The sequence below is a fragment of the Tauraco erythrolophus genome, chromosome 3 (assembly GCF_009769465.1).
Source record: "Tauraco erythrolophus isolate bTauEry1 chromosome 3, bTauEry1.pri, whole genome shotgun sequence".
Taxonomy (NCBI): Eukaryota; Metazoa; Chordata; class Aves; order Musophagiformes; family Musophagidae; genus Tauraco; species Tauraco erythrolophus.
This window is the reverse complement of record NC_141467.1, coordinates 41,882,287-41,906,779: the sequence shown is the minus strand read 5'-3', so window position 1 is coordinate 41,906,779 and position 24,493 is coordinate 41,882,287. Positions and strand designations below refer to the sequence as shown.

At 36.7% G+C, this 24,493-nt stretch overlaps 1 protein-coding gene across 1 annotated transcript in view; it reads right to left on the bottom strand.

Annotated features, from left to right (window-relative positions):
- RTTN (rotatin) overlaps nt 1-24,493 on the bottom strand; it is a 92,579-nt gene that overhangs the window by 52,791 nt on the left and 15,295 nt on the right. Inside the window, exons 12-25 of the mRNA XM_086608537.1 lie at nt 23,403-23,615; nt 22,041-22,153; nt 16,770-16,896; nt 14,492-14,617; nt 13,378-13,494; nt 11,405-11,544; nt 11,002-11,173; nt 9,898-9,997; nt 8,112-8,200; nt 5,293-5,410; nt 4,350-4,446; nt 3,483-3,551; nt 2,989-3,177; nt 1,665-1,904 (exon numbers count right to left, since the gene is read on the bottom strand). Coding sequence (XP_086464663.1) covers nt 1,665-1,904; nt 2,989-3,177; nt 3,483-3,551; nt 4,350-4,446; nt 5,293-5,410; nt 8,112-8,200; nt 9,898-9,997; nt 11,002-11,173; nt 11,405-11,544; nt 13,378-13,494; nt 14,492-14,617; nt 16,770-16,896; nt 22,041-22,153; nt 23,403-23,615 — 1,910 coding nt within the window. The remainder of the gene's footprint in view (nt 1-1,664; nt 1,905-2,988; nt 3,178-3,482; nt 3,552-4,349; nt 4,447-5,292; nt 5,411-8,111; nt 8,201-9,897; nt 9,998-11,001; nt 11,174-11,404; nt 11,545-13,377; nt 13,495-14,491; nt 14,618-16,769; nt 16,897-22,040; nt 22,154-23,402; nt 23,616-24,493) is intronic.

Below are 24,493 nucleotides of genomic sequence, written 5' to 3'. Positions count from 1 at the left end.
ACTTGTGTCACTGTTTGATCACCTTCACAATAAAGAAGTGTTTTCTGATGTTCAGTGGGAAACTCCTGCGTTTCATTGGGTGCCCACTGTCTCTAGTCCTGTCACCAGGCAGCACTGGAAAGAGCCTGGCTCAGTCTTCTTTATACTCTCCCTTCAGGTACCTGTACACATTGATAAAATGCCCACTCTGAGCCTTCGCTTCTCTAGACTAACCAGTTCCAGCTCTCTCGGCCTCTTCTCATAGGAAAGATTCTCATCTTTCATCATCTTTGTGGTTTCACTGGACTCTCTCTAGTATGACCCTGTCTCTCGTGTAGTGGGAAGTTCAGAACTGGGAACCTGGAGTCCAGGTGCGGCCTCACCAGTACTCAGTGGAAGGGAAGGATCACCTGCCTCATCCTGCTGGCAACACTCCTCCTAATGCAGTCCAAGATACTACTAGACCTCTTTGCTGCAAAGGCACATTGCTGGCTCATGTTAAGCTTGGTGTCCACCAGGATCCCCAGGTCCTTTTCTGCAAAGCTGCTTTCCAGCTTGGTGGCTCCCAGCATGTACTGGTGCCTGGCATTGTTCCTCCCCAGGTGCAGGACTTTGCACTTTTTGAACTTCATGAGGTTTCTGTCAGCCCACTTCTTCAGCCTGTCAAGGTCCCTCTGGATGGCAGCATGACCCTTTGGCATTACCAGTCACCCCTTCCAGTTTTGTAACATAGGTAAATCGCTGAGGGTGCATTCTGCCCCATGATCCAATCATTAATGAAGATGTTGAACAGGATTAGACCCAATATTGTTTGGTCCCAAAGGCTGGTCTTGCTAGTAAAGACGGAGGCAAAGAAGGTATTCAGGACCTCAGCGTTTTCCATGTCTTGTGTCACTGGGACACCTGCCCCATTCAGCAGCAAGATTACTTTCCCTAGCTTTCCTTTTGTCACCTATGTACTTACAGAAGCACTTCTTATTGCCTTTGACGTCTCTCACCAGACTCCACTCCAGGTGGACTTCTGGCTTTCCTAACTGTGCCTCTGCATGGTCAGGCAATGTCTCTGTATTCTTCTCAAGTTAACTGTCCCTACTTCCACCCTCTGTAGACTTCCATTTTATCTTTGAGTTTTGCCTTATTCATTCATGCAGGCCTCCTGGTCTTTTTGCCTGACTTCCTTCTCAATGGCATAGACTGCTCTTGAGCTTGGAGGCAGTGATCACTGAATATTAACCAGCTTTCTGGGGCGTCTCTTCCCTCCACGGCCTATCCCATGAGACACTAACAGTGAGATCTTTGCAGACGTCAAAGTTTACTCTCCTGAAATCTTATTTCTTGCCCTCCTCCTCCTCTGAGGATCCTGAACTCTACCACCTCATGGTCACTACAGCCAAAGCTGCCTTAAACTTTCACATTCCTAACAAGCCCTTGCTTGTTTGCAAGCAAGAGGTTCAGCAAAGCACCTCTCTTCGTTGGCTTTTCTGTCACCTGGATCAGGAAGTTGCCACTGATGCTCTCCAGAAACTTATGCCCTGCTGTGTTATCCCTTCAGCAGATAGAGGGAACAACATATACCTATCAGAATCAAAAGTACGTGGACAATCAATTCCGAAAACATGAAAACTAGGAAATTTACAATTTAAGCATCACAATCTTTAATGGATTTCCGTAGTGAGTGTGCTTACCTGTTTATTGCTTTTTGCCAAACAAAGCTCTTCAAAGTGGTTCCACAAGACCCAGAACTGCATTTTAATGCAAGTCTGTCATTCAGAACGTAAAAACTAAGCCTAGAAAGAGCAGTCCTAACATCCCTGTGGGATACTGCCTGAATGATTGAATTAAGACAATCCTGCAGTCCATAGTTTGTGTGAGTTATTTTGAGTATAAGAAAGTCTTCTGAGGATAGTTTTAGCGAGTCTAAAAATCTGAAAATGTATAAGAGAAAAATTATTAACAGCCAGTATCTTTAAAAATATTTCAACATCAACTCCTTCACTTGTTGGTTCAAATAAGAAAACAAAACATAAATGCCTTAAAAATTTATTTTTGTTAACCAATCCTTTCTCCTCCTTCCCCTTCTTCCACCTCCTCCAAAAACCCCAAAACCCAACAAAAATAAACAACCTCACATTTAAATCCTGAGCTGTTTGGGTTCTTTGGAAAAATAGAACCTCTCAAAAAGTTACTTAAAAGGTGCTATTCACATTGTTTGTAATGAACTTGTCATCCACGCTACTGTAAATGTTAACCACTTGGACTATACACTATTTTACTATCTTCTTTTAAGAGATTGATTTGGTTTTGCCTGAGAGAACTTAAAATGAAAATTATTTATCACATCAACAACTGCAAAGTTTCCAATGGCTCAGAACCACACTGTTTACTAATAAAACTTGTAAGGACCCCTTAAAGGACACAAGCAAAAAAATCGTCAAGATGGACAGAGATATAGATACAAGCATTTCAGTCCCATTAAATCAAGAATCTTCTAAGACATTGAGTTCTGTATAGAAAATAGTCTCAAAGAGAGAAATGATGCTTAATCAAGAGCTAACCAAAGCATGTAAAGGGAATTTTCTTCATTATCTACCAGAATTCTTAGTATTATCATTAAAAAGAATAATTATTTGAAAATTAAATCCCCAAGGAAAGAAAGAGAAAAAGTCATGCAACAATCAAAGGGAAAAAAGGCAGCTCCCTAGAAAAACCACAATGACTACAAGAAAAACAACCACAGAGTCCATTTAAAATTGTTTTAAATGAGTCTGACCATCAATAAAAGTTAGATTAAGCTCTAGACTAAATGTATAAATGCAATTTAAGTTGTTACAGCTAATATTTACCTATCTATAGCCTGTTCAGATATTATCCCTTACATTTAAAAAGGCAGCATTCTCACACCAATAAAAACTTCAGCTGCTATTTGAAGTTGAAAATATATTTAAACTTGATGGAACATTAACTTAATTGAAATATATTGGGATTTAAAATCAAGATAAAATGGCTCACGTTTCTGCTTCCTTTTCATAATTTATCAGTTGCAATAGGTTTTCAATCCCATGGTACCACGACAGATTCCAAGCCATCTTAAGCATATCTGACACAGGTTTCATAGTCAAGCACTCAGAAGACAATGGCACCACAACAGTATTAGGGCTAACTACATGATGAGCAGTGATCCTGACTGGGAGATGATACCTAAAATAAATAAATAAATAAATTTTGACAGTGTTTGGTTTTTATTTTGGGTTTTTTTTTTTTCGGTCTTTTAAATGTTCTATTAGAACACACTTTTAAACTTGCAAATAAAGTTTTTGAAACTCTTTGTCAAAGAGCAAAGATCTGAAGAAAAAACTCCATATTTAAAAACACAGACAACTTTGGATTTAACATCAACTGTTTCCCTTCATTCTCCCACCTCCATACTTCAGGAACGACAGTAAATGCAAAGCAGCAAAAGTTAACTGAAACAAACAAAACAAAAAAACCCCACCCATACATACCTTCTAACAACAGCAACAGGTAAACTGAAGGCAGGGAGGTCAGTATCATTAATGATCACGCCATCAGCCCTGCAAGAGATTAAGTTATAGCTATTATTCCCTATTTTAGGCTTCAATTTTCTACTAATGTTACACTTATTATTTCTTTGTTATTCAGATATGGCTGTACTGTTTCCTCCAGCTAGCTCTTTAGCAACCCATTGATGAATAATTTGCATTAATAAACATTTTTTCATGATTATGAAACATTAAGATAGTTTTAAGATCACACACATACAGAATACTTGTTGCAGATGTACTGCACATAAAAACGAAATTAAAGATAACATATCAAAGGACATCCTTATTTCCCCTTTTGTATTAGAGAAAAAATATGCATTGTAATTCTTCTCAGTGTATTTCATGTGTGTGAATTCTAAAAGCACATTTTTTCAGGAGTATATGCAAATTTCAAACAATAAAATACCGTAAGCTGAGATCTGTTGCTTTAAGGACAACTTCTACACTTAAAAGCCAATGTAAATAGAAGAATTCCAATTAAGTTAAAAACCCACACTGACAGTGAGCAATTTCATCTGTGTTGTTTCCATTTATGAAAAAGATGGATTACAGACCAATTAGAGTTTTTTAAAACTAAAATAAACTTAAAATTAACACTGAGGTACAAAGTATTTATATGGCAAAAATATGCCATGTAAATCTATACAGCATGCAACCCAAATATTGAAACAATTCGTTTGGCCTACAAATATGCAATTTCAGATCTATAAAAGTTGGGAACATAATTTATCCCATATAAAAACTTACTTTCATTAAAACCTTAAATTTTGACTACAGAATATGCCATTAAATAATTGTTTTTCCTACCACGTTTCTGTTCTTGCTACTTCATCAAACAACAGAAGACAAATCAATACTGTAGTTTCAGTTAAAACAGCAGGATCATTTTGGAATATCAGGGAAACTGAATGAAATAAAGATTTTTAAAATATGTTAGGAAAATATTGACATTTAATAATACATAGAAGGACACTGGTTAAAAACAACTGATTTCCACAGTCATTTTGCCAACGTCTTCATAGATTCATAGATTTCTAGGTTGGAAAAGACCTTAGAGATCATCGAGTCCAACCATCCCTAATCCCCATTAAACCATATCCCTAAGCAGTTCATCCACTCTATTCTTAAACACATCCAGGGATGGGGACTCAACCACCTCCCTGGGCAGCCTATTCCAGTGGCTGACAATCCTTTCAGAGAAGAAATACTTCCTAACATCCAACCTGAATCTCCCCTGACTAAGCTTATACCCATTTCCTCTTGTTCTATCACCGAACACTAATGTAATGAGCCCTTCCCCTACCTTCCCGCCATCTTTTCTCAAGTATTTGTAGGCTGTTTTAAATGAGTCTGACCATCAATAAAAGTTAGATTAAGCTCTAGACTAAATGTATAAATGCAATTTAAGTTGTCACAGCTAATATTTACCTATCTATAGCCTGTTCAGATATTATCCCTTAAATTTAAAAAGGCAGCATTCTCACACCAATAAAAACTTCAGCTGCTATTTGAAGTTGAAAATATATTTAAACTTGATGGAACATTAACTTAATTGAAATATATTGGGATTTAAAATCAAGATAAAGATAAATCATCAACAGATGCCACAACATGGGTAACACCAGCACACAATGATTTCTCTTTTAAATATTAGAGACTCTGAAGTGATCCAAGGTTCTAAAGAAGGCTTAACTACATTTCCCACATTTTGTTTCCATGCATGTATTAAAAGTCAAAATAGAATATATACCTCTGAATAGCAAAAGCAGTAAAGATGATTGCTGTGCTAGGGACAGACGAACAACTGGATCAGCATATACAAGTTTGCGTAAGAGTGTTAGACATGGTAACACTATGGATTCCATAAGCTGCAGGTATAGAGAAAAAAATTAAATACAGATAACAATTAGGACAATCTATTACCAGATGTTTAATACAAACTATCATGGTATGAAGCAATATATTCCATCATTTATAGTAGAGAAACTTACAACTTTCTTAGACTAGTCCATTTCACCCAGATGATAACTGCATATTCATTAGAAAATATTTATTCACTTCTAGTTTTGTTTTATTAGTAATTGATGGTCATTTTATTGGTCTCTAGCATCAGAATACAACTATAAGGTTTGCCTCCAAAATATGTATTTTTAAGAAGCATATATGTGAACTGAAGGATTTAAAAAAAACCTCCAAATACTTAAAATCATATACGTGAACTCATTTTTTTTAAATGCAAACGGTTATTTTACCACATTCATTTTCTGTGTCCCAGTCTTTCATATCAGGAAACCTAAAAAGGGAAACCAGCTTGCTAAAAGTTAAAATATCAGTGAATGGCCAAAAATACCATCAAAGTCACTTCTCCTAAGAATGAGAAGACAGTTTGTCTTTCACAGTTCACTTGTCTGAAGTTTTGCTTTTAAATTTTGTTTTGTAAACTGCATCACCAAATATAGTTTAGTTTCATATGGAATTAACACAAGCCCTGCTTATTTAGTATGTAAAGACTTTTGCACAGCTATATATAAACCATTATTTAAAAGGTGCTTTTTCTATCTACTACGTCTTTTATCCTTTTCTTGGTAGCCACTTTTCTAAGAACATGCAAGGTTTTTGGTGTTTGTTTTTTTTTTTCTTGTTTGGTTTACTTGTCTATTGATTTTAAGATTAAATTTAAAAGCCACTTGAGGGGAGAACCAGAATCTGGGCTAGATTCCCTCAGGGTAGTGTCCTAATGACTTATTTAACCAAAACTACATGGTCTTTCTTCGACTTAACAAAACTTTAAAACTTTGCGTTTAGACTGAGTTATAACAAACACGAGGTAAGCAGTGCTCCTACTTCATTTATCTTCTATTCTGGTGGATAGCTTATTTTCTTGGGCAGTGGTTTGTACTGTCAGAGCTTGAGGGAGCTAAGCATGAGACCCCTACTGGTTGTGTTCAAGAGACAGGAGTAAGATTGCTTAGTCGTTTTGCAGAAGAAACATTTCACAGTTATTTTACAGAGCAGAGCATTTCAGATCCAAAACTTCTATCAACACAGAGACGACAAACTTTTGAACTCTAGCACTTGAAGTGGAATTTCATATACAGATGTTAGCTTACACTCTCCTGCTGACATAATCTAAACCATTCATTCTTCAATATGTGCAATTTTAGATTTCTCCTCTAAAATACTATGCAACTTTCATCATGTAAAGTTTGAACGTTCTGTTTAGTAAAAACGTCCTAGGTTCCACAAACCATATATACAAGAGAAGGGCATCACAGTCCCTAGAGAGTTGTTGCCTGTGCCCTTCCTGGATTAAATTTGAATTTATAAAAGGGCTAAAAACATTATTTTAAAGTCTATCCTAAACTTTCACCTGACTATGAGGGACCTGCTTAAGGCCATGTATTTCCCAGGCTTGTATTTGTGAATTATTAAGTAGTTAGGTTAATATCTACTCACTATCCAAAATGAAACAAAACAATATTTGCATTACTCTGTATCTCTAAAAAAAGTAAGATGATAAAAACCTGACATTTTTAAAAACCACAGTAAAAAAACCTACAGAACTTAATATTTTCATTTCTCCAATTAGGTTTCAGTGGTTTACAAAAGTACTCATATTCAAGCTATCATAAACTGAACTAGACATTCCTTAATGCTACAGGAATAAAATAAACTTAGATACTGATAATCTGGAAAAAATGTTACCATTACTGAAGAAGAATGTAATTTTCATTAATTTGACAAATAAATAGAATTCCACTAAGTATCAAGCAGTTTTTTCTTTTCTACATTTTTGGGAAAGAAGGCATTACTATATAAAAATTCTCATAGTTTCTTAAAATAACTCAAGGTTTGGACTGTGGGACTACTATAACTATACTACGCAAGCGAACTAAGAAACATGCAAAAAGTGTATCCAGTGAAGTGATGATGAGCGATTTGTAGCCTAAATAAGCTTGCATAAAATGTTCTCAAAAAACAAACTTCAGAAAAATTCAAGAATCAGTTTGGACATATCACAAAAACTGAAAGCTTGGTCATCTACAATAAAAACACACCCATCTCTAAGTGTCATCTTCTCTCTTGAGACTCACCCTGGTGAGGTGATCTTCTATTGGTCAGAAAAGTACTTATACCTGAAACTCAGTCTGACATGTAGACTCCCATTTACAACAACATTGCATTTTTAATGATAATTTGCTTCAGGACTTAAATTTAGAGACTATGATACATAACACTTTTTTTTCTTTAAAGTCATTAGGAATTATTTTTTTGGTCTCTACTGAGAAAGCATCAGGGAAGTTCTGATATATTTCTGAACCACATTAAACACAGTTCTCTGGTTATGTTTTATCATAAATAGGCAAACCAATCTTTCACTAAGAGAATCCTAGCATTAACAAAAATGTAATTTAAAAAATACATATTGCAATTAGAATTGTTATTAAACATTTGTGTTCTGTGCAGAATTAATGTACAAAGATTAGTATTATAAGTGCAGAAAAAGGCAAATTCTACTACTGTCATGCGGTGCAATGCTTGCAGAAGAACCTGTAACAATTGTTTTACCTTGCCATCCACATGTATACATTCATTAAGGTAAACCAAAATCTTTTCTATCACACCTAACTTTTTCACAATGTCATGCATTTTGGTATCTGTAGGAAAAACAAAAGACAGAATCACTGGTTCTGCACCAATTTGATATTAAACTTCTTTCCAGAAGATCACAAACTCTTGTTCCTGAGAACAAGTTTCCAAAATGGCTGATCAGCAGAACAAGAATAGCTCTGGCTCTGCCAAGGCAAGCTTCTTAAGTCTTGTTACTTGACCATAGTAATCTCTTGAACATGAGATTCGTAAATGTCGTGCATAACTTCCCACATAGAACTTTATGTTCCAGTTACAGTGATCCCCTGTGCAACTCAATTTCAGTCAGATGAGAATTTTAATATTTAACAAGTCTTCAAAAGTTTAATATGGAAATAAAAATGGTATTTACAAAAACTCAAATCACCATGAGAGTATTTTCCACTGAACTCATCATTCAGAGCATCTGGTTTAAGAACAAACAACAACAAAAAAGCTATGTCATTTGGATTGGTTTTGTTGTTTTTTTCTAAATAAAGTGATTCTTCATATGAAATTTGTCCTGATAAAGCTGCATTTTTTCCTTTACAATTTCATCCTGTGTTATCTTTCATATTATCTCCTGGCATCTGAAAACCTTGGCAGTCATAAGTAACTTAATTTTAGAAGACAAAGTACACATTTCATCATTTTTGTGATCATTTTTCTGACAAGAAAAATGTTAATTTTACTATTATCTAAGACCTCCCATTCCTATGGTGAAAAATATATATTCTATCATTACAATTTGAGTTCCTTGGAGAAAACATACTTGAATCAGAGTTTGAGTAGGTACAGTACAATAATCCAGGTTTGAAACTCTACAGTTGTGACCCTGCACTGAGTCAAATCATGCTCTATGCAAGACTGCTTAGGTGCATTTTAATTCAATCAGATCTTCTTTACCAGAATTCATAATTTCTTCCCATGTGAGCAACACAATTATAAAAAAAAAAAACAAACCTGCGATGCAAATTTATGAATAGTCACTTAAATTATAAAGAGTAAGAAGAGGAATACTTTGCTTGCAAACATGTTAGATGAAATGCCACAGAGAGTCTGCCTCTTGATACTGAAAGAGGGTATAATCAGGTAAGCTTAGCTTGCGTTTACTGAACCCTCATTCACACAAATGACACTTTGATCCATTTTAACTGTCATTACTATTTAGGCTAAATCAAAATAGAGGAAGAGATTCAGGATGATAGAAGGAATTTCTCACTAAGTATAAAATCCCTTTAGCTAGCCTGTGTAATCTAAGAATTAACTTTCCTAATTAAAATACAACAACACTAAAAATATATATTTTTTTATATTGACCATCACCTCTCTCACTCCAGACTGAGAATCTGGTTTAGCAACACCAAAAAAATTTGAAGCATCATTAGTTGAGACAGATCAACAACTTGACAAACATTAAAAAAGGAAAAGCAGAAAAAAATGTTCTTACAAAGCTTACATAATTCAGCTCACTCTTCTGTTACACAAGGGAGCTGTTTTTTCAAATAGTAAGACCATTATTTCTTATTCTCGAGCTCGACAACAACAAATAACTATTTTTTTATTAGAATTGGTAGATTATCCACAATAGTGTTAAAATTCTGGTTCAACAATCTACATAAAAATTACAAAAAGTACCTTCAGCACAAACATACAGAAAACCTAGCAAAACGGCAAGCTCAGGCAACGATCTGCATATGAATATAAATTTTCTGAAGAACTTTACCTTCTAAAATAATAGCTAGCTGCTCGGCTGCAGACTTTCGTAAAACTAGGTCAACAGCATCAGAAGTCAAGATGTCATACAGTTTTTCAATAGTTTCTGCCTAAAAGTAAAACTGTATTAGATTTATATCCAGTACACTATTATGAAACAAGGTAACCAGCCAAATTTCCTAACAGAAAGTAGAAAATAAAGAGATCTAAAGATTAGATTTCACACGCATGTAGTATGAAAGGATTAGGTTATAATCTTTTTAAAACAAACCTCTGGAAACAATACCTGTGGAATATTACGAGACGATATTTTCTAGTGCACAATTGAAGTAGATTTCTAATAATGCTTAATTTTTGCAGGACTATAGAAAGCTCAACACTATAGAGAAATGCTAGAATATTCTTCTAACTCTGTAAAGGGGACTGACTTTTTAATGGTAAAAAGGACAGAGAAATCTAAATAATCTTACATATCCATACAAATTTCAGGTCCTAACTTTTTGAAGGATGTAGGGGAAGAACATTGTTAATCTGAAAGCATTGAGGGTAAAGAAGGAAGAAGAATGGAGGGTAGATGATTAAAAATAAAAGAAAACCAAAAAAAGAGAAAATTTTTCACATAGGTCAAATACTTGTGATTTTTTTTTCACTATTGCAGCAAAAGCAGCAATATTAGGAAAACACAGACATAAATTTGTAATCTGTTTTAGAATATTTCATATTAAAAAATATTTATGCCTGTTTCGGTAAAAATTGATTTTGTGGGGGGAAAAAGCTCTATGTAAGAAAAATCAGACTCTACCCATATACAATGAAATTGTTGTAAAGAGAGCAGGCCTGTGCTCTCCATACTCAGGTTAAATCTTGCTGTTAATTTAACTGCAAAGAAAAAAGAAAAAAAAAAGAAGAAAGAAGTAATTCTTTTCTTATTGTTGCATATGATAGCATAAAAAGTACTGTTTTAAGTGTGCACAGAAAGAATATATAAATAGATACCTTTTTAAGAAGCAAGCCAATTTGTAAGAAATATTGCAGCCTTCAGAAAGTGATAACTTCAATGACCGGGCAGCTGGAAGAGCTGATCAATGACACAATATTTAGACAGTTTACTCACCTTAAATATTGACTCCATTTTATCATCCAATTTTAGCTCAATAGCTCTTTCCATAATAAATAAGTTGGAAATGCTGGAAAGCACACTGCCATGCAGATGCGGGCGTTTCAGGTTCACCCCTTCTTCATTCAAAAGATGGAATGCTAAATGTTTAAGTGCTACAGAACGAACCCTATAGGAGTAAACAAAATAAATATATAAAGTCTTCATACTGGAAAAATTTAGCTGTATAGTTAAAAATTACTTTATAGAAGTTATACATTTGGGGGAAGTACTTAGTCCACTCAATATTGATTCATCTACCTTTTAAATCAACCTGCTGCATAATAATCAAGTTTTTAGAGTAGACATTTTTGTCATCGACATGAGACAATGTGCTGAAATGCTAGAGGGCATTACTTACAAATGTTTTTTTGAGAAGAGAAGACGCAGAGCAGCCCGTAGTCTAGTAGTTCTAGGGAGAATACCCTCTCCTTTGTCAGAGGTTGTTTCACTCAAAGTGAGGATACAGTTACCTAGAGTATCTTTTGTGTCAGCATAACCCTAAAACAAACAAACAAAAATAAGCAAAATTAAAAAAATCCGCTTACTAACTTAGCAAATTAGACAAGGTAATTTCCCTTTTAGGGGCTAAGGGAGGGTGGAGAAGGAGCAACACCTCCACCCAAAAAAATTGGTAACTTTTAAGAAAACTCAGTTTCTGCATATTAATATCCCTCTGTAAAAACTATTTTACAAATTAATAAATGGACCTGTATACAAATCAAAATAAAGATTTTTACATGGCCCAGAGGTACTTTGACCTGACGCTTTACCCTTCAATCTGTTAACATGATGCTGCTCTGTAAGGTCAGTTTCCATTTCAAATTCAGACCCTGCAAGAAAATGACTTCAATACATTAAATCCTCTCTCTTTTCAGATATTTAGTCAAAGCACTTTCATACACAACCAAGACAAACCAGAATCACTTACATCAAAGTAATGATACTGCAAACATTCAAACAGTAGAGTAAAATACAAGGCTTTTTACATGCATCAGGTAAATACAGGCCGTTGGTAGTAGTATCTACTGTACATAGCCACTACAATCTATAGTAGAGGAAAATTCTACTCAGAAAAATGAGACCGGGCTAAGTTCTTTCTCATATGTTTGACCTACAGCTTATATTAAAACCCCACCTACCTAATCTTGAATATCAATGGAAGATATGTATGTGGGTAACACAGAAAAGCTGACATTACTGGGCAAGAAAGCTCTGAAGTAACTTTTCTCCCACCACTTTCAAGTTCTCAGTGTATTTCCTCTGCATATTTTTCTGTCTGAGCCTTCTATTTCATGGTCCATCTTTTTTGCTATTTCCCCCCATTTTGCCTTGATTTTTATGCAGTTTATGTAAGGGCTTAAGTTATATGAACATTTTTTTCAACTGACAGTAATACAGAGGTGTAGGCAATTAATGAACACATAGCAGTGTTACGAATAAGCAGGTATAATTATCAAGAATGATACTTTTGGAGAAAAAAAAAGACAAAATGTATACTTGGATGCATTATCTAAGTTAAGTAAAACACAGAAATAAGGCAAAAAAACAGACATCAGGAAAAACACACATCAGACAGATGCAGCAAAATATCTAACCTGGAAGACTATAAGCAGATCATAGAAGGGAAATTTCTAGCACTAGAGAAAAATAAAGAATTTGGATGGAGCAATTAGGCTGAAAATCAGACTGAGAAAGGCAAAAGTTCCTATTAGATCAAGCCAGGAGTAAAGATAACGAAAAAAAAATTTGCACATTGTTACAAATACGAAGACTAAGGTCTAAGGATAATACTGACTGTTGATACTTCTAATAATATTGGAAACAAAAAAATCGAAAAACAAATATCAAAATATACTGAAAATACACATTACACCTATTGCTATTGGTTAAGCAAATACTTCATCAGAAAACAATCTAATCATCACAAAGGAGTTGCAATTTTGAAATTTAAGATATGATGAACATTCTAATAATTATTAACCAATTTTAAAAAGCATGCAATGTTTTAATCTATACTTGGATCATCCACTTATATCTTTAAATCCCAGTCAATATGCGCTGATTTCTACCACAACATTTCAAAGTTTCACATTCTAGTAATACCACGCTAAAATTTTTTTACAAATTCAAAGTAGCAACTTTGACTGGCATTAGGACCCCTATAAAACATTTCTTCATTTGACATCCAACAAAACAAGTCTGTAGGTATATTACTGTTAATCTATTTTCCCTCTGCTACTTAGGTGAATGTTCTGTTTGTTGTTTAACATGACAGTGTTGCTGTTTACATGATTTCATACATCAGATTCTGATTAAAGCACTTAGAAGTACCTGTAAAACAGGAATGACAGGATAAAGGGCCTCAATAAACTTGTTCCAAGTCAATACTGCCATTATTAATCGTCCTTGCAATAGATGTGTCAGAATGGCCTTGGCTGTAGAATTCACCTGCTCAATAATACAAAAAAAAAAAGAAACTAATACAAGCACAAACATGTCTAGGTCAGTTTGTCAATGCTGTAATTGGAAATGTTATACAAAAACATCTCAAAGAGGATCTACAGACAAAATATTGTCACTGCAGAACACAACTTTTAAATTGTTGGTCACACTAAACATCCAGTTGTTAGAAAAGAATCTCAGAGAAAACACACAAATAGCTCTCCCTAAACAGCACCCAATCACTTTCCCATTAGAACTCTCATTTCAGGAGACAAGCTGAAAAAAATAAATAAAACTGTGTTAGTCAATATTCTTTCCCCTCTGATCGGAGACACCTTACAGATCAGCTATAAAATGGTTACAAATAATGTAACTGATTTTTTCCCCTCTCGGAAATCCCTACTTAGCTTTATATGTAAGCTAGGAAATAGAGGATCTATTAAGCATTCATGCATATAAATGAACCCAGTGGAAATTTGGTCCTATTCTATAACACTATAAACCACTTCTATGATACTCAGGTAATTAAATTTAAACAGATGTGTTTGTAGTGATGAAACACATTTTATAGCAAAGACATTGTAGATTTAAAATGTCTTTTTGCTCCTCCACCAATGCACACATTTTGGAGGTTATCTTGCCTTTACAAAGACTTGAGACTTCACGTTTCCATAAATGTAAAGCACCATACTTACTATTTCATCATATGCACATTTTAATAGGGCTGAACATATTATAGGATGATTAAAAAACATAGCTTATTTCATTTTTCATTGGTCTTTATTACATTTAATAGCATCCTATGCATAGAACATTATTTTGTCTCTGAATTCATCATAAAAAAATCTTTCCATTTACTACAACTTCACCATTTGCTCAGCCTTTCTATCCATAAGAAACCATATGCAGTCAAAACTTCAGGAAAGCCTCAGACCAGCATGGAGAATATCAACATCTATTTTGCATGCACGTCAACTTACAAATATAGCACTAAACACAGTACCTCATTCTTATCTTCCTGAAGGCCAAACGTACAGATTTCATATAAAACTCTTGGATGAAGAAGAAAATGTACTCCATGGCAGATTGAAGACACAGGCTTTGCAATATTACCAATACCTAAACAGTCCTTCAGTAAAAATAAAGTTGGTTAGTTTTAAAATTCAAGGTAGTCTCCACTACCACATCTTGTTTTACAGACTGCCTGAAGCTGTCATGCAGTGAAAGGCTTTCTCCATGCAGTTTGGAAGACTACAGTCCTGAAAGCGAAACATTACAGCCCTGAAAGAAATACTATCTTTATAGATTACTGATTGAAAATTCCTGTTCCTACATAGGACTATGAAATACAAAATAATTTTGGTTTTGTTTTAAATAATAGAGCAAATAAATTAGACAAACTTTGTATGTTGTTTGGTATTACATTAAAATAAGCAAAGCCTAAACTAGGCAGGTAAAAATCTCACAAAAAGAAGCGTCATTCAGTGGAGATTGAGGGTTTTTTTGTGAAAGACTAGTTCCAGCATCTTTGCACATTAGTGAATTATGCTATAAGCAGAATAAGTTTAGCTGATGTCCAAAGTATTATATCAAAATAGAAAAGTGATTTTTATTTTGTGAGCCAGTATTACTGAATACCTAAAATGACCTGACGAATATGACATTGCCGTTCTTAATATAGAGTAAAGCTACACTTTTAGGAAGTTTACACTCTTTATGCCTTGGGCTATCTTTATAAAAGAACCAAGGCAGTGACAAAACACCCATATAAAACAAAACCAAAATCAAAACAACCTCCCCAAAATAACAATAATGAATAAAAGATTTAAAACAATGAGTACATAAAAGGACTTACATGTTCTTAAACACAACCCAAGCTTTTGTACAGAGGAAAAAGAGGTATTCTTTCAGATTTTTTATATGGTCTAAGCAATTAAAGCGTAACCTAGGTAAAAACATTTATTCTGAAAGTATCAGTATTTTATTACTATGTTATTATTTTATTTTTCCTTTGGTAAACATCCTTGCAAAAAGCAGAAAAGCAATCAACTCAACATGAACAAAAAAAAATTTGAACAAAAAAAAACCAAAGGGATGTGAAAAATCACTATGAAGGGAATAGAATTTGTCCTTGAGGAGTGGACTCATGTGAACCACCATGAGGTTCAACAAGGCCAAGTGTAATGTCCTGCACATGGGTCAGGGCAATTCCCAGTATCAATACAGACTGGATGATGACAGGACTTGGGGGTATTGGTGGATGAAAAGCTAGACACGAGCCAGCAACGTGAGCTCGCAGCCCAAAAAGCCAGTTTTATCCTGAGCTGCATCCAAAGAAGCATGGCCAGCAGGTGGAGTGAACTGTTTCTGCCTCCCTACTCTGCTCTCTTAAGACCTCACCTGGAGTACTGCGTTCAGCTCTGCAGTCCCCAACACAAGGAGGATATGGAGCTGCTGGAGCGAGTCCAGAAGAGGGCCATGAAAATGACCAGAGGGCTGGAGCACCTCTCCTATGAAGACAGGCTGAGAGACTTGGGGCTGTTCAGCCTAGAGAAGAGAAGGCTCTAGGGACACCTTTACTGTGGCTTTTCAGTACTTAAAGGGGGTTTGTAAGAAAGATGGTGACAAACTTTCTAGCAGGGCCTGTTGCAAGAGGACAGGAGATAATGGTTTTAAACTGAAAGAGTAGATTCAGACTAGATATGAGGAAGAAAGTTTTTACATTGAGGGTCGTGAAACATTGGAACAGGTTGCCCATAGAGATGGTAGATGCCTCATCCCTGGAAACATTTAAGGTCAGGTTGGATGGTGCTCTGAGCAACCTGAACCAGTGAAAGGGAGGGTTGGACTAGATGATCTTTAAAGGCCCCAACCCAAACAAATCTGTGATTCTATGAACTTCATTTCAGCAGACAAGCAAAACTGAACACCTGAATTCTTTTCAAAAGTAAAATTAAACAGAAATATTTCTGTATAACAGCAGCAAAAACTCAAGGCGACCAGCATTATTAGGAACCCTTTTAAAAACTAAAATTGTCAGTCACTGTTTTTCCCCCTCTAGAGATCCTGTCATTCTGAAGTGTAGTACCTGAAGTATAACCTAAGCAAGTAGATTTAATACCAAAAATATAACAGCAAACTCTAAGCCCAGGCATAAACAGATTTCAAAGCATATAACATAGTAAACAGAATTTGTGTTAAAAATACTTTTAATGAGAAAATCATATAATGCACATTACTTGGTGCATCATCAAGAGTATTAAGTAAGCATTTTTTCTAACCTTAACAACTTGCAAACAGCAGTGGTAGGCTTCAGTTTTTATATTCAACAAAGGATGAGACAATAGATGGAGAAGCACCTTCTGACCCTCAGCTTGGAGCAATGAGTTAGCCTCAGCAGACTTCCAACTAAAAATGAAAAAGAATTATTATTTATTTTACAGTACACAAAGATGTCTACAAAAATTTTCTTGTTAAATTTCAGAATAATCTCTGAAAAATACTTCCTGAATAGGTATACATCCTGAAAAATGACCTGACAGACAAAAATTCAGAAATTAATATTTTGCCAAATATCATCATATCAATCTTCACATTTGTGTATGTATTAGTTTTCTTAAAAAATGTAGGTAATCAAAGACCATAGTTTTCCAAATTTCTTTCATCAAAATTAGGAGCCTGACAAACATTTATATTCATCTGAGAAAACAAAATTCTATTCAGTTTTAATAGGCTACTTATATCATTGTATATGATCATTAAAAACATTCTGTGCTTTCAGAATGCAGGGACATGCTTCAGAGGTAAAAGACCATCTCACTATCAGAAAGTGAACTGATGTGAGTTAAAAAATTGAAGTGAACTTCCTGTTGTTTGAAATAGTAATCAAACAATAATTAATTCTAAAAGCATTAGAACACTGAAAAGTGTTTTGATGTTTCATAATTTAAAAATACATATTAGAGAGCTCTTAAATGTAGTTTCCTTTGGAAAAAAAAAATCTCTGAAGCTAAATACTGAATCAGTATAAAATTAAAATTTTGTATCTCTAATTAAGTGTTCAATACAGAACTTTTCCAGGCACCCGAGGATAACTTATATTTTCTAACTAGAGACATGGAAAATCTAAAAAGCAATAAAAACATGTTGGTTAATAAATGACATGCCATATTGTAATACACAGCATCTACAATAAATAAGTCCTTTAGGATCTCTGAAAGTGAAATAAAAGTAAGTTACACAAACACACGTGGAACAAAGGAACTAAAAAAGAGTTTGAAAGAGGTCAAAGTGTTTTAAGACTGTTTCTTTGTAAATTTCTTTGCCTCAGTCTTCACTGGCAAGAGCTACGGCTGCACAGCCCAAGCTACAGAAGGCAAAGGCAGGGACTGTGAGAATGTAGAACCGCCCACTGTAGGAGAAGATCAGGTCTGAGACCATCTAAAGAACCTGAAGGTGGACAAGTCCATGGGACCTGATGAGGTGCATCCATGGGTCCTGAGGGAGCTGGCAGATGAAGTTGCTAAGCCACTATCCATCATATTTCAGAAGTTGTGGCAATCTGGTGAAGTTCCCAATGACTGGAAAATGGGAAACATAGCCCCCATTTTTAAAAAGGGAAAAAAACAAGACCCAGGGAACTACAGGCCAGTCAGTCTCACCTCTGTGCCCGGCAAGATCACAGAGCAGATCCTCCTGGCGACTATGCTAAGGCACATAGAAAATAAGGAGGTGATTGGTGACAGACAACATGGCTTCACTAAGGGCAAATCCTGCCTGACTAATTTGGTGGCCTTCTATGATGAGGTTACAGCATTGATGGATAGGGGAAGAGCAACTGACATTGTCTACCTGGACTTATCCAAAGCATTTTACACTGTCCCACACGACATCCTTGTCTCTAAACTGGAAAGACGTGGTTTTGATGGATGGACCACTCGGTGGATAAGGAATTGGCTGGATGGTCGCACTCAAAGAGTTGTGCTCAACAGTTCAATGTCCAAGTGGAGGCCAGTGACGAGTGGTGTTCCTCAGGGGTCAGTACTGCGGCCAGTGCTATTTAACATCTTTGTTGGTGACATGGACAGTGGGATCGAGGGCACCCTCAGCAAGTTTGCAGATGACACCAAATTGTGTGGTGTTGTGGACACGCTGGAGGGAAGGGATGCCATCCAGAGGGACCTTGACAGGCTGGAGAGGTGGGCCTGTGAGAACCTCATGAAGTTCAACAAGGCCAAGTGCAAGGTCCTGCATGTGGGTCGGGGCAATCCCAAGCTGTCGCAGCTGGAAGGCTTCAGGCGGCTCCAAGCAGACCAATGCTCTAATGCGAAGGCTTCAGGCTCTACTCTAAGGAAGGCCCACACTCCTCCAAGGCTCAGGAGGAAATGCCTCACCCTTAAGAACAAACGCCCTGCCTTAAATAGTCAGGAGTCATGTGGTTTACTAGATGGGTCAAGACTATTGGTCACTTGACCATCCATCTCCCAGAGTGATTGGCTGAATGCTACAGCACCTGTTTCAAGGCAACTTTCCCAGTGTAACGAGCCACAGGTGTTTTAGTTAGCCTGCATAGGGAAAGAACCTTCACAGGATGCTGCAGCAGCCAAAAGATTTCTCCACAATTCCCCCTTTTTGTTTTAAGATTAATTTGAATCAAGCAGGGAGATTTTTCAGCAATACCATGGGAGATACATCTAGCAAACCAGTTGTCATAGTGTAACTCATTACTGGCTCAGCCTTTCTTTATTACTTTTATGATGGTCATTCTTGCTTGGCAGGGATTTTAGTTTATCTTAATTTATTTTTATTAATTCTAATCTATGTTATTCATTTTTTTTATTAATTCTAATTTATTCTATTTTTTTATAATATTGTCAACAAATAAATAGGAACACTCCACTTTTTCTTGATTATCTGTCTCACTCGTATGACCCAGCGACTGTGTAATTAAGGAGCTTTACTCCTTCTCTAATCAAACAAACTAAATGTACCTGCATTGACTTGTCTGTCTGAGACCCAAACAACTAAAACTGAATCAAATATTTTTCCTCATTGGTTCCCTACAAAGGCAGAGGGGAAAAGAAACATCTAAAACCATCCTTGGAGAAAGGATAATGGGACAATCATGGAGTCTATCCCTACCTGGAAAGGAGATTGTTCTCAGCCCTTAGACAAATCTCTTCCTCCTCTCACTCATGATCTACAAGGTGTTTGGGAAAACCCTCAGCATCATGCTGGTGGTGACAAACCAGCATCTGCACACCCCCATGAGCTTCCTCTTGAGGCATTTGTCTTCCTTGGAGACCTTCTATAGATCCACCAGTCTACCTCAGATGATGGCCAGTCTCTTGACTGGGGACAGCACCATCTCTGCTCATCATGGCCTTAGTAGTGTTTCCTGCACCTTTTGCATGTAGAGAGGCTTTACTACTGGTGACCACATCCTGTGATCAGTACTGGGCTGTGTGCCACCCTCTGCTCTCTACAAGACTCATGAACTGGGACATCTGTCTCCAGAGGGCAGCTACACCTTTGCTAGGGGCATTTCTGTCATCTACAGTAATCATTCCAGTCATGTCACAGACACAGCTCTGTGGCCTTGATGGAGTGGATTTCTTCTGGGAATTCATCCTGTTACTGGAGCTCTCACAGTGACACTTATGCTCTTTAGATGTCAACCTCCCCCGCCCTCCAGAGATCCTTGGAGATGTCCTACCACTGTCCTGCACTCAGCATCACACCCCCCACCTCACTGCCCCCAGGAAGAGCCCTGAGTGTCCCGTGAGGGAAAGAATCCCCCTTCCCTGGGGATGGGGGTCAGGGCCGGAACATCCGTCTTGATGGAACGTGTCAAGTGTTTTCACAGCCACCGGTGAAATGGTGGAGCGGCCACCCCTTACGGCTGACCCAGCAGTACATCAGAACCAGAAGGCCCTTCCCGTACATACCCTGGGGCTGCCACTTTGGTTTGGCCACCATTTATGGGAGCTGCCATTTTATGGGAGTGAGCTGCCATGTTCTCATCACCTGCTTGGCGGTGCATGCCGGCACGGCGCTGGTAGTCCCTGAGGAGGGAAGGGCAGCTCGGCCGTGCACGGGGTACGGCCACGGAGGCCAGCATGGACAAGCTCAAACGGGTGCTGAGCGGCCGCGACGCAGAGGAGCCCAGTCCCCTGACCGAGGTTATTGAGGCGACTTCATTAAGTTGGGGCACCAGAGTGAAAGGCTTCAGGCGGCTCCAAGCAGACCAATGCTCTAATGCGAAGGCTTTAGGCTCTACTCTAAGGAAGGCCCACACTCCTCCAAGGCTCAGGAGGAAATGCCTCGCCCTTAGGAGTAAATGCCCTGCCTTAAATAGTCAGGAGTCATGTGGTTTACTAGATGGGTCAAGGCTATTGGTCACTTGACCATCCATCTCCCAGAGTGATTGGCTGAATGCTACAGCACCTGTTTCAAGGCAACTTTCCCAGTGTAACGAGCCACAGGTGTTTTAGTTAGCCGGCATAGGGAAAGAACCTTCACAGGATGCTGCAGCAGCCAAAAGATTTCTCCACACCAAGCACAAGTACAGAGAATGGGTTGAGAATGGATTGAGAGCAGCCCTGAGGAAAAGGACTTGGGAGTGCTGGTGGATGAGAAGATCAACATGAGCCAGCAATGTGCACTGGCAGCCCAGAAAGCCAACTGTATCCTGAGCTGCATCAAAAGGAGCGTGGTCAGCAGGTCGAGGGAAGTGATTCTGCCCCTCTACTCTGCTGTCGTGAGACCCCACCTGGAATACTGCATTCAGCTCTGCAGTCCCCAACACAAGAAGGACATGGAGCTGCTGGAGCAGGTCCAGAGGAGGGCCATGAAGATGATCCGAGGGCTGGAGCATCTCTGCTATGAAGACAGGCTGAGAGAGTTGGAGCTGTTCAGCCTGCAGAAGAGAAGACTCTGGAGTGATCTTATAGCAGCCTTCCAGTACTTAAAGGGGGCCTACAGGAAAGCTGGAGAGGGACCTTTTTCAAGGGCGTGTAGTGATAGGACAAGACGCAATGGGTTTAAACTGAAAGAAGGGAGATTTAGATTAGATATAAGGAAGAAATTTTTCACTCAGAGGGTGGTGAGGCAGTGGAACAGGTTGCCCAGAAAAGTTGTAGATGCCCCATCCCTGGAAGTGTTCAAGGCCAGGTTGGATGAGGCTTTGGGCAACCTGGTGTAGTGGAGGGTTTCCCTGCCCATGGCAGGGGGGTTGGAACTAGATGATCTTTGAGGTCCCTTCCAACCCTAACCATTCCATGATTCTAAATCACATCGCAATTTTATATACAAAATCATGAAAGCTTATACATAGAAAAGAATAAACCACAGTTTTTTAGCACCTGAAATTCAATTTTCAAGAAAAACACTACAGAATAACACAAATTATTTAGAAAAGATTTTTCAATGGCTAAAGAAAACAATTGTTCAAATACAAGGAATAAACAAATTGAGCTGCTACTTCAGAAAGTTTATCCATAAAAAAAAATCATATTTTCTCAAGTAAGAGATTTAAATAGCAATGTACTCACATATTTGAGCACATGTGAATGCATTCCTGAAGCAAGGCAAAGTGTTGATGGTAAGGTAGACTACTCAAGGCCTGATCTGCCAATTCTACTAATTCAGAAAGATTCTTGTCCCCCTAAGAAGTAAAATGAAAAGAAAGAAACTATCAGAATTAGTAATATTAAAAGTATACAATGTTATCGCATAATCTTGCAGAATTTATCATCATTTAATACATCTACTAACTACTGTTTCGTTCAGCATTTCACAGAGAAATTTATAATGAACCTGATTAACAAATTCAGTAGATTTCAAACAAATAAATTTTAGAACCTACTCCTGGGAGCTCAAAACCCTTCAGCTGCTGAATCCAAATAAACTTCTATTAAACTCTACCAGAATAATGTATGTCTAACATTTCACAGTATGAACACTGTAACTATTCAAAACACTTTCTAAAATGCTGCCGAATAGACTCATTCATGAACACCTTATGCATTTAATCAAGTTATTATTTTTTAAATCAATACGGATTTTATGTGAGAAGAGTACAATGAAAGATTTAACTATTACACTTTCAACAATTCACTACTAATATTAAAGAGCAAGTTGTTTTTTGTTGAATTTAAGTACATATGTCTTTATACTTTTGGTTATCAAATACATTAAACATAAGCCATTGAAATTTGACAGAGTAAACCTCATCATAACCAGTATTTTATGAACAAAGCATTGTTTCTATTAAGTTCAGAACCTGCCTATATAAAGGATATATTAGTTCAGATTTAAGATTGCACTATATTTATATCACAGTATTTTATTCATTTATTTTATTATCAATGGAACAAGTACTTTGCACAATTACTGGTCCACTTGGATAATGGAGAAAATTTCAGTACCATGCTAGAATCTCTTAACTAATAAATCAAAGTATATTAGTTGATTTCATAACAAAGTGAAACACACAAATTTCACAGTCTAGAAGTAGCTCTCTATCAGAGCTAAGTAGCTCTTTACCAGAGCTACAATTGCCAAGTAGTTGGGAATTAAAATTTTCTGAACTATTTAAATACTGGACAACCTACATACACACACCCAAACAGAGTATTTGCTTCTTTCTTACTACTTTGCTCATAAAAGGGTTTGTGCCCACTTCCAATCCCCAAGTGTTTATTTCTTTGTTTTTACTTAGAATGAAATTTTTACAAACGTCATGAGTAGTATTAGTGAAAACAAACATAAATTTACTACATCTTGCATGGTACAGAATACTCATCATTATGGATTTTCTTTGGCTGTGCTATACCAGTTTTTACCACAGAGAAAGGGAAGCAGAGGAAAGAAATTTAGCTACAGGAAATATTTTATGTAATAAAATTCCACACCTTCTTATGAACTTCAATCATAAAGCTACAAGTGCATTCCATCGAATGTGCAGCTTCTGAAGCTTTTTTATAAATACTGTAGTTTTCAGTACTCATCTGTTCCAGATATGCTGTAACGGATTCATGAACGCTTGGATATTCCAAGGAGAAGGACACATCCAGAGAGAGAAGAAATAAAGCGTTCAGCAAACTGTTTTGTAAAACTTTACTCGCCTTTGAAAAAGAAAACAACTATCAGAGTAATATCCTGGAAATACAGCAAAAACTAACAACAGCATTTGGCAGTATTCAACAAGTATCATCACTATTGCTGCTACTTAAAAACTACAGAAAGAAACGCAAATCAAATGAGTTCCATATAAAGAAATATATTTTTAATTAAAAAGTGAGATTTCACTAGATGTCAATCCCAACGTCAGACCTGCAACCAGTCACACATGCTGTTTATGATCCAGCCACAGTACTAACGACCACACACACCATGGGCCAGGTCAATGTACTGTCTAACCACTAGATGGCAGAGAACACGCAGACCACAATTATTTCTGTATTTAATAAAAAGCTGTCTACAAATCCACATAGCAATATCGCATACTAAGAACTGGGATTTCTGTTGTTGTTGTTTTGTTTTTTTTAACTCAAGTATTCAGTATTCCTTCAACTAAAATTTTGACCTCAAATACCGTAACTTTTTTTCAACTCTTGTCATATACAGAATTGAAATCTTGTATTACATACAAAGCAAGAACATAAAGAAAAAAAATATTAAAAGTCATTAGATTAGTATCTGTACAGTTATTTGCAGGTACAAGAGACTGCTTATATTAAAAGACTCAACATTTGTGACAAAAAGCCTGTAACTGAAAAATCAATCTGCTACTCAGATTCAAGAATGTCTAAAAAAGAGCTACACTGCAATAAAAACTGATCAAAAAAAAAAATGTAAACTTATACAGGTTTAAACATCTTCTTACACTTTCCATCCCACAAAAACTTCCAAACATCAGACCCCTCCATCTAAAATAAATTGAAAAAAAAAAACCAATCCACAATAACTCAAGAGCTACAACAGAACTTCTTTTGAAGAGCAT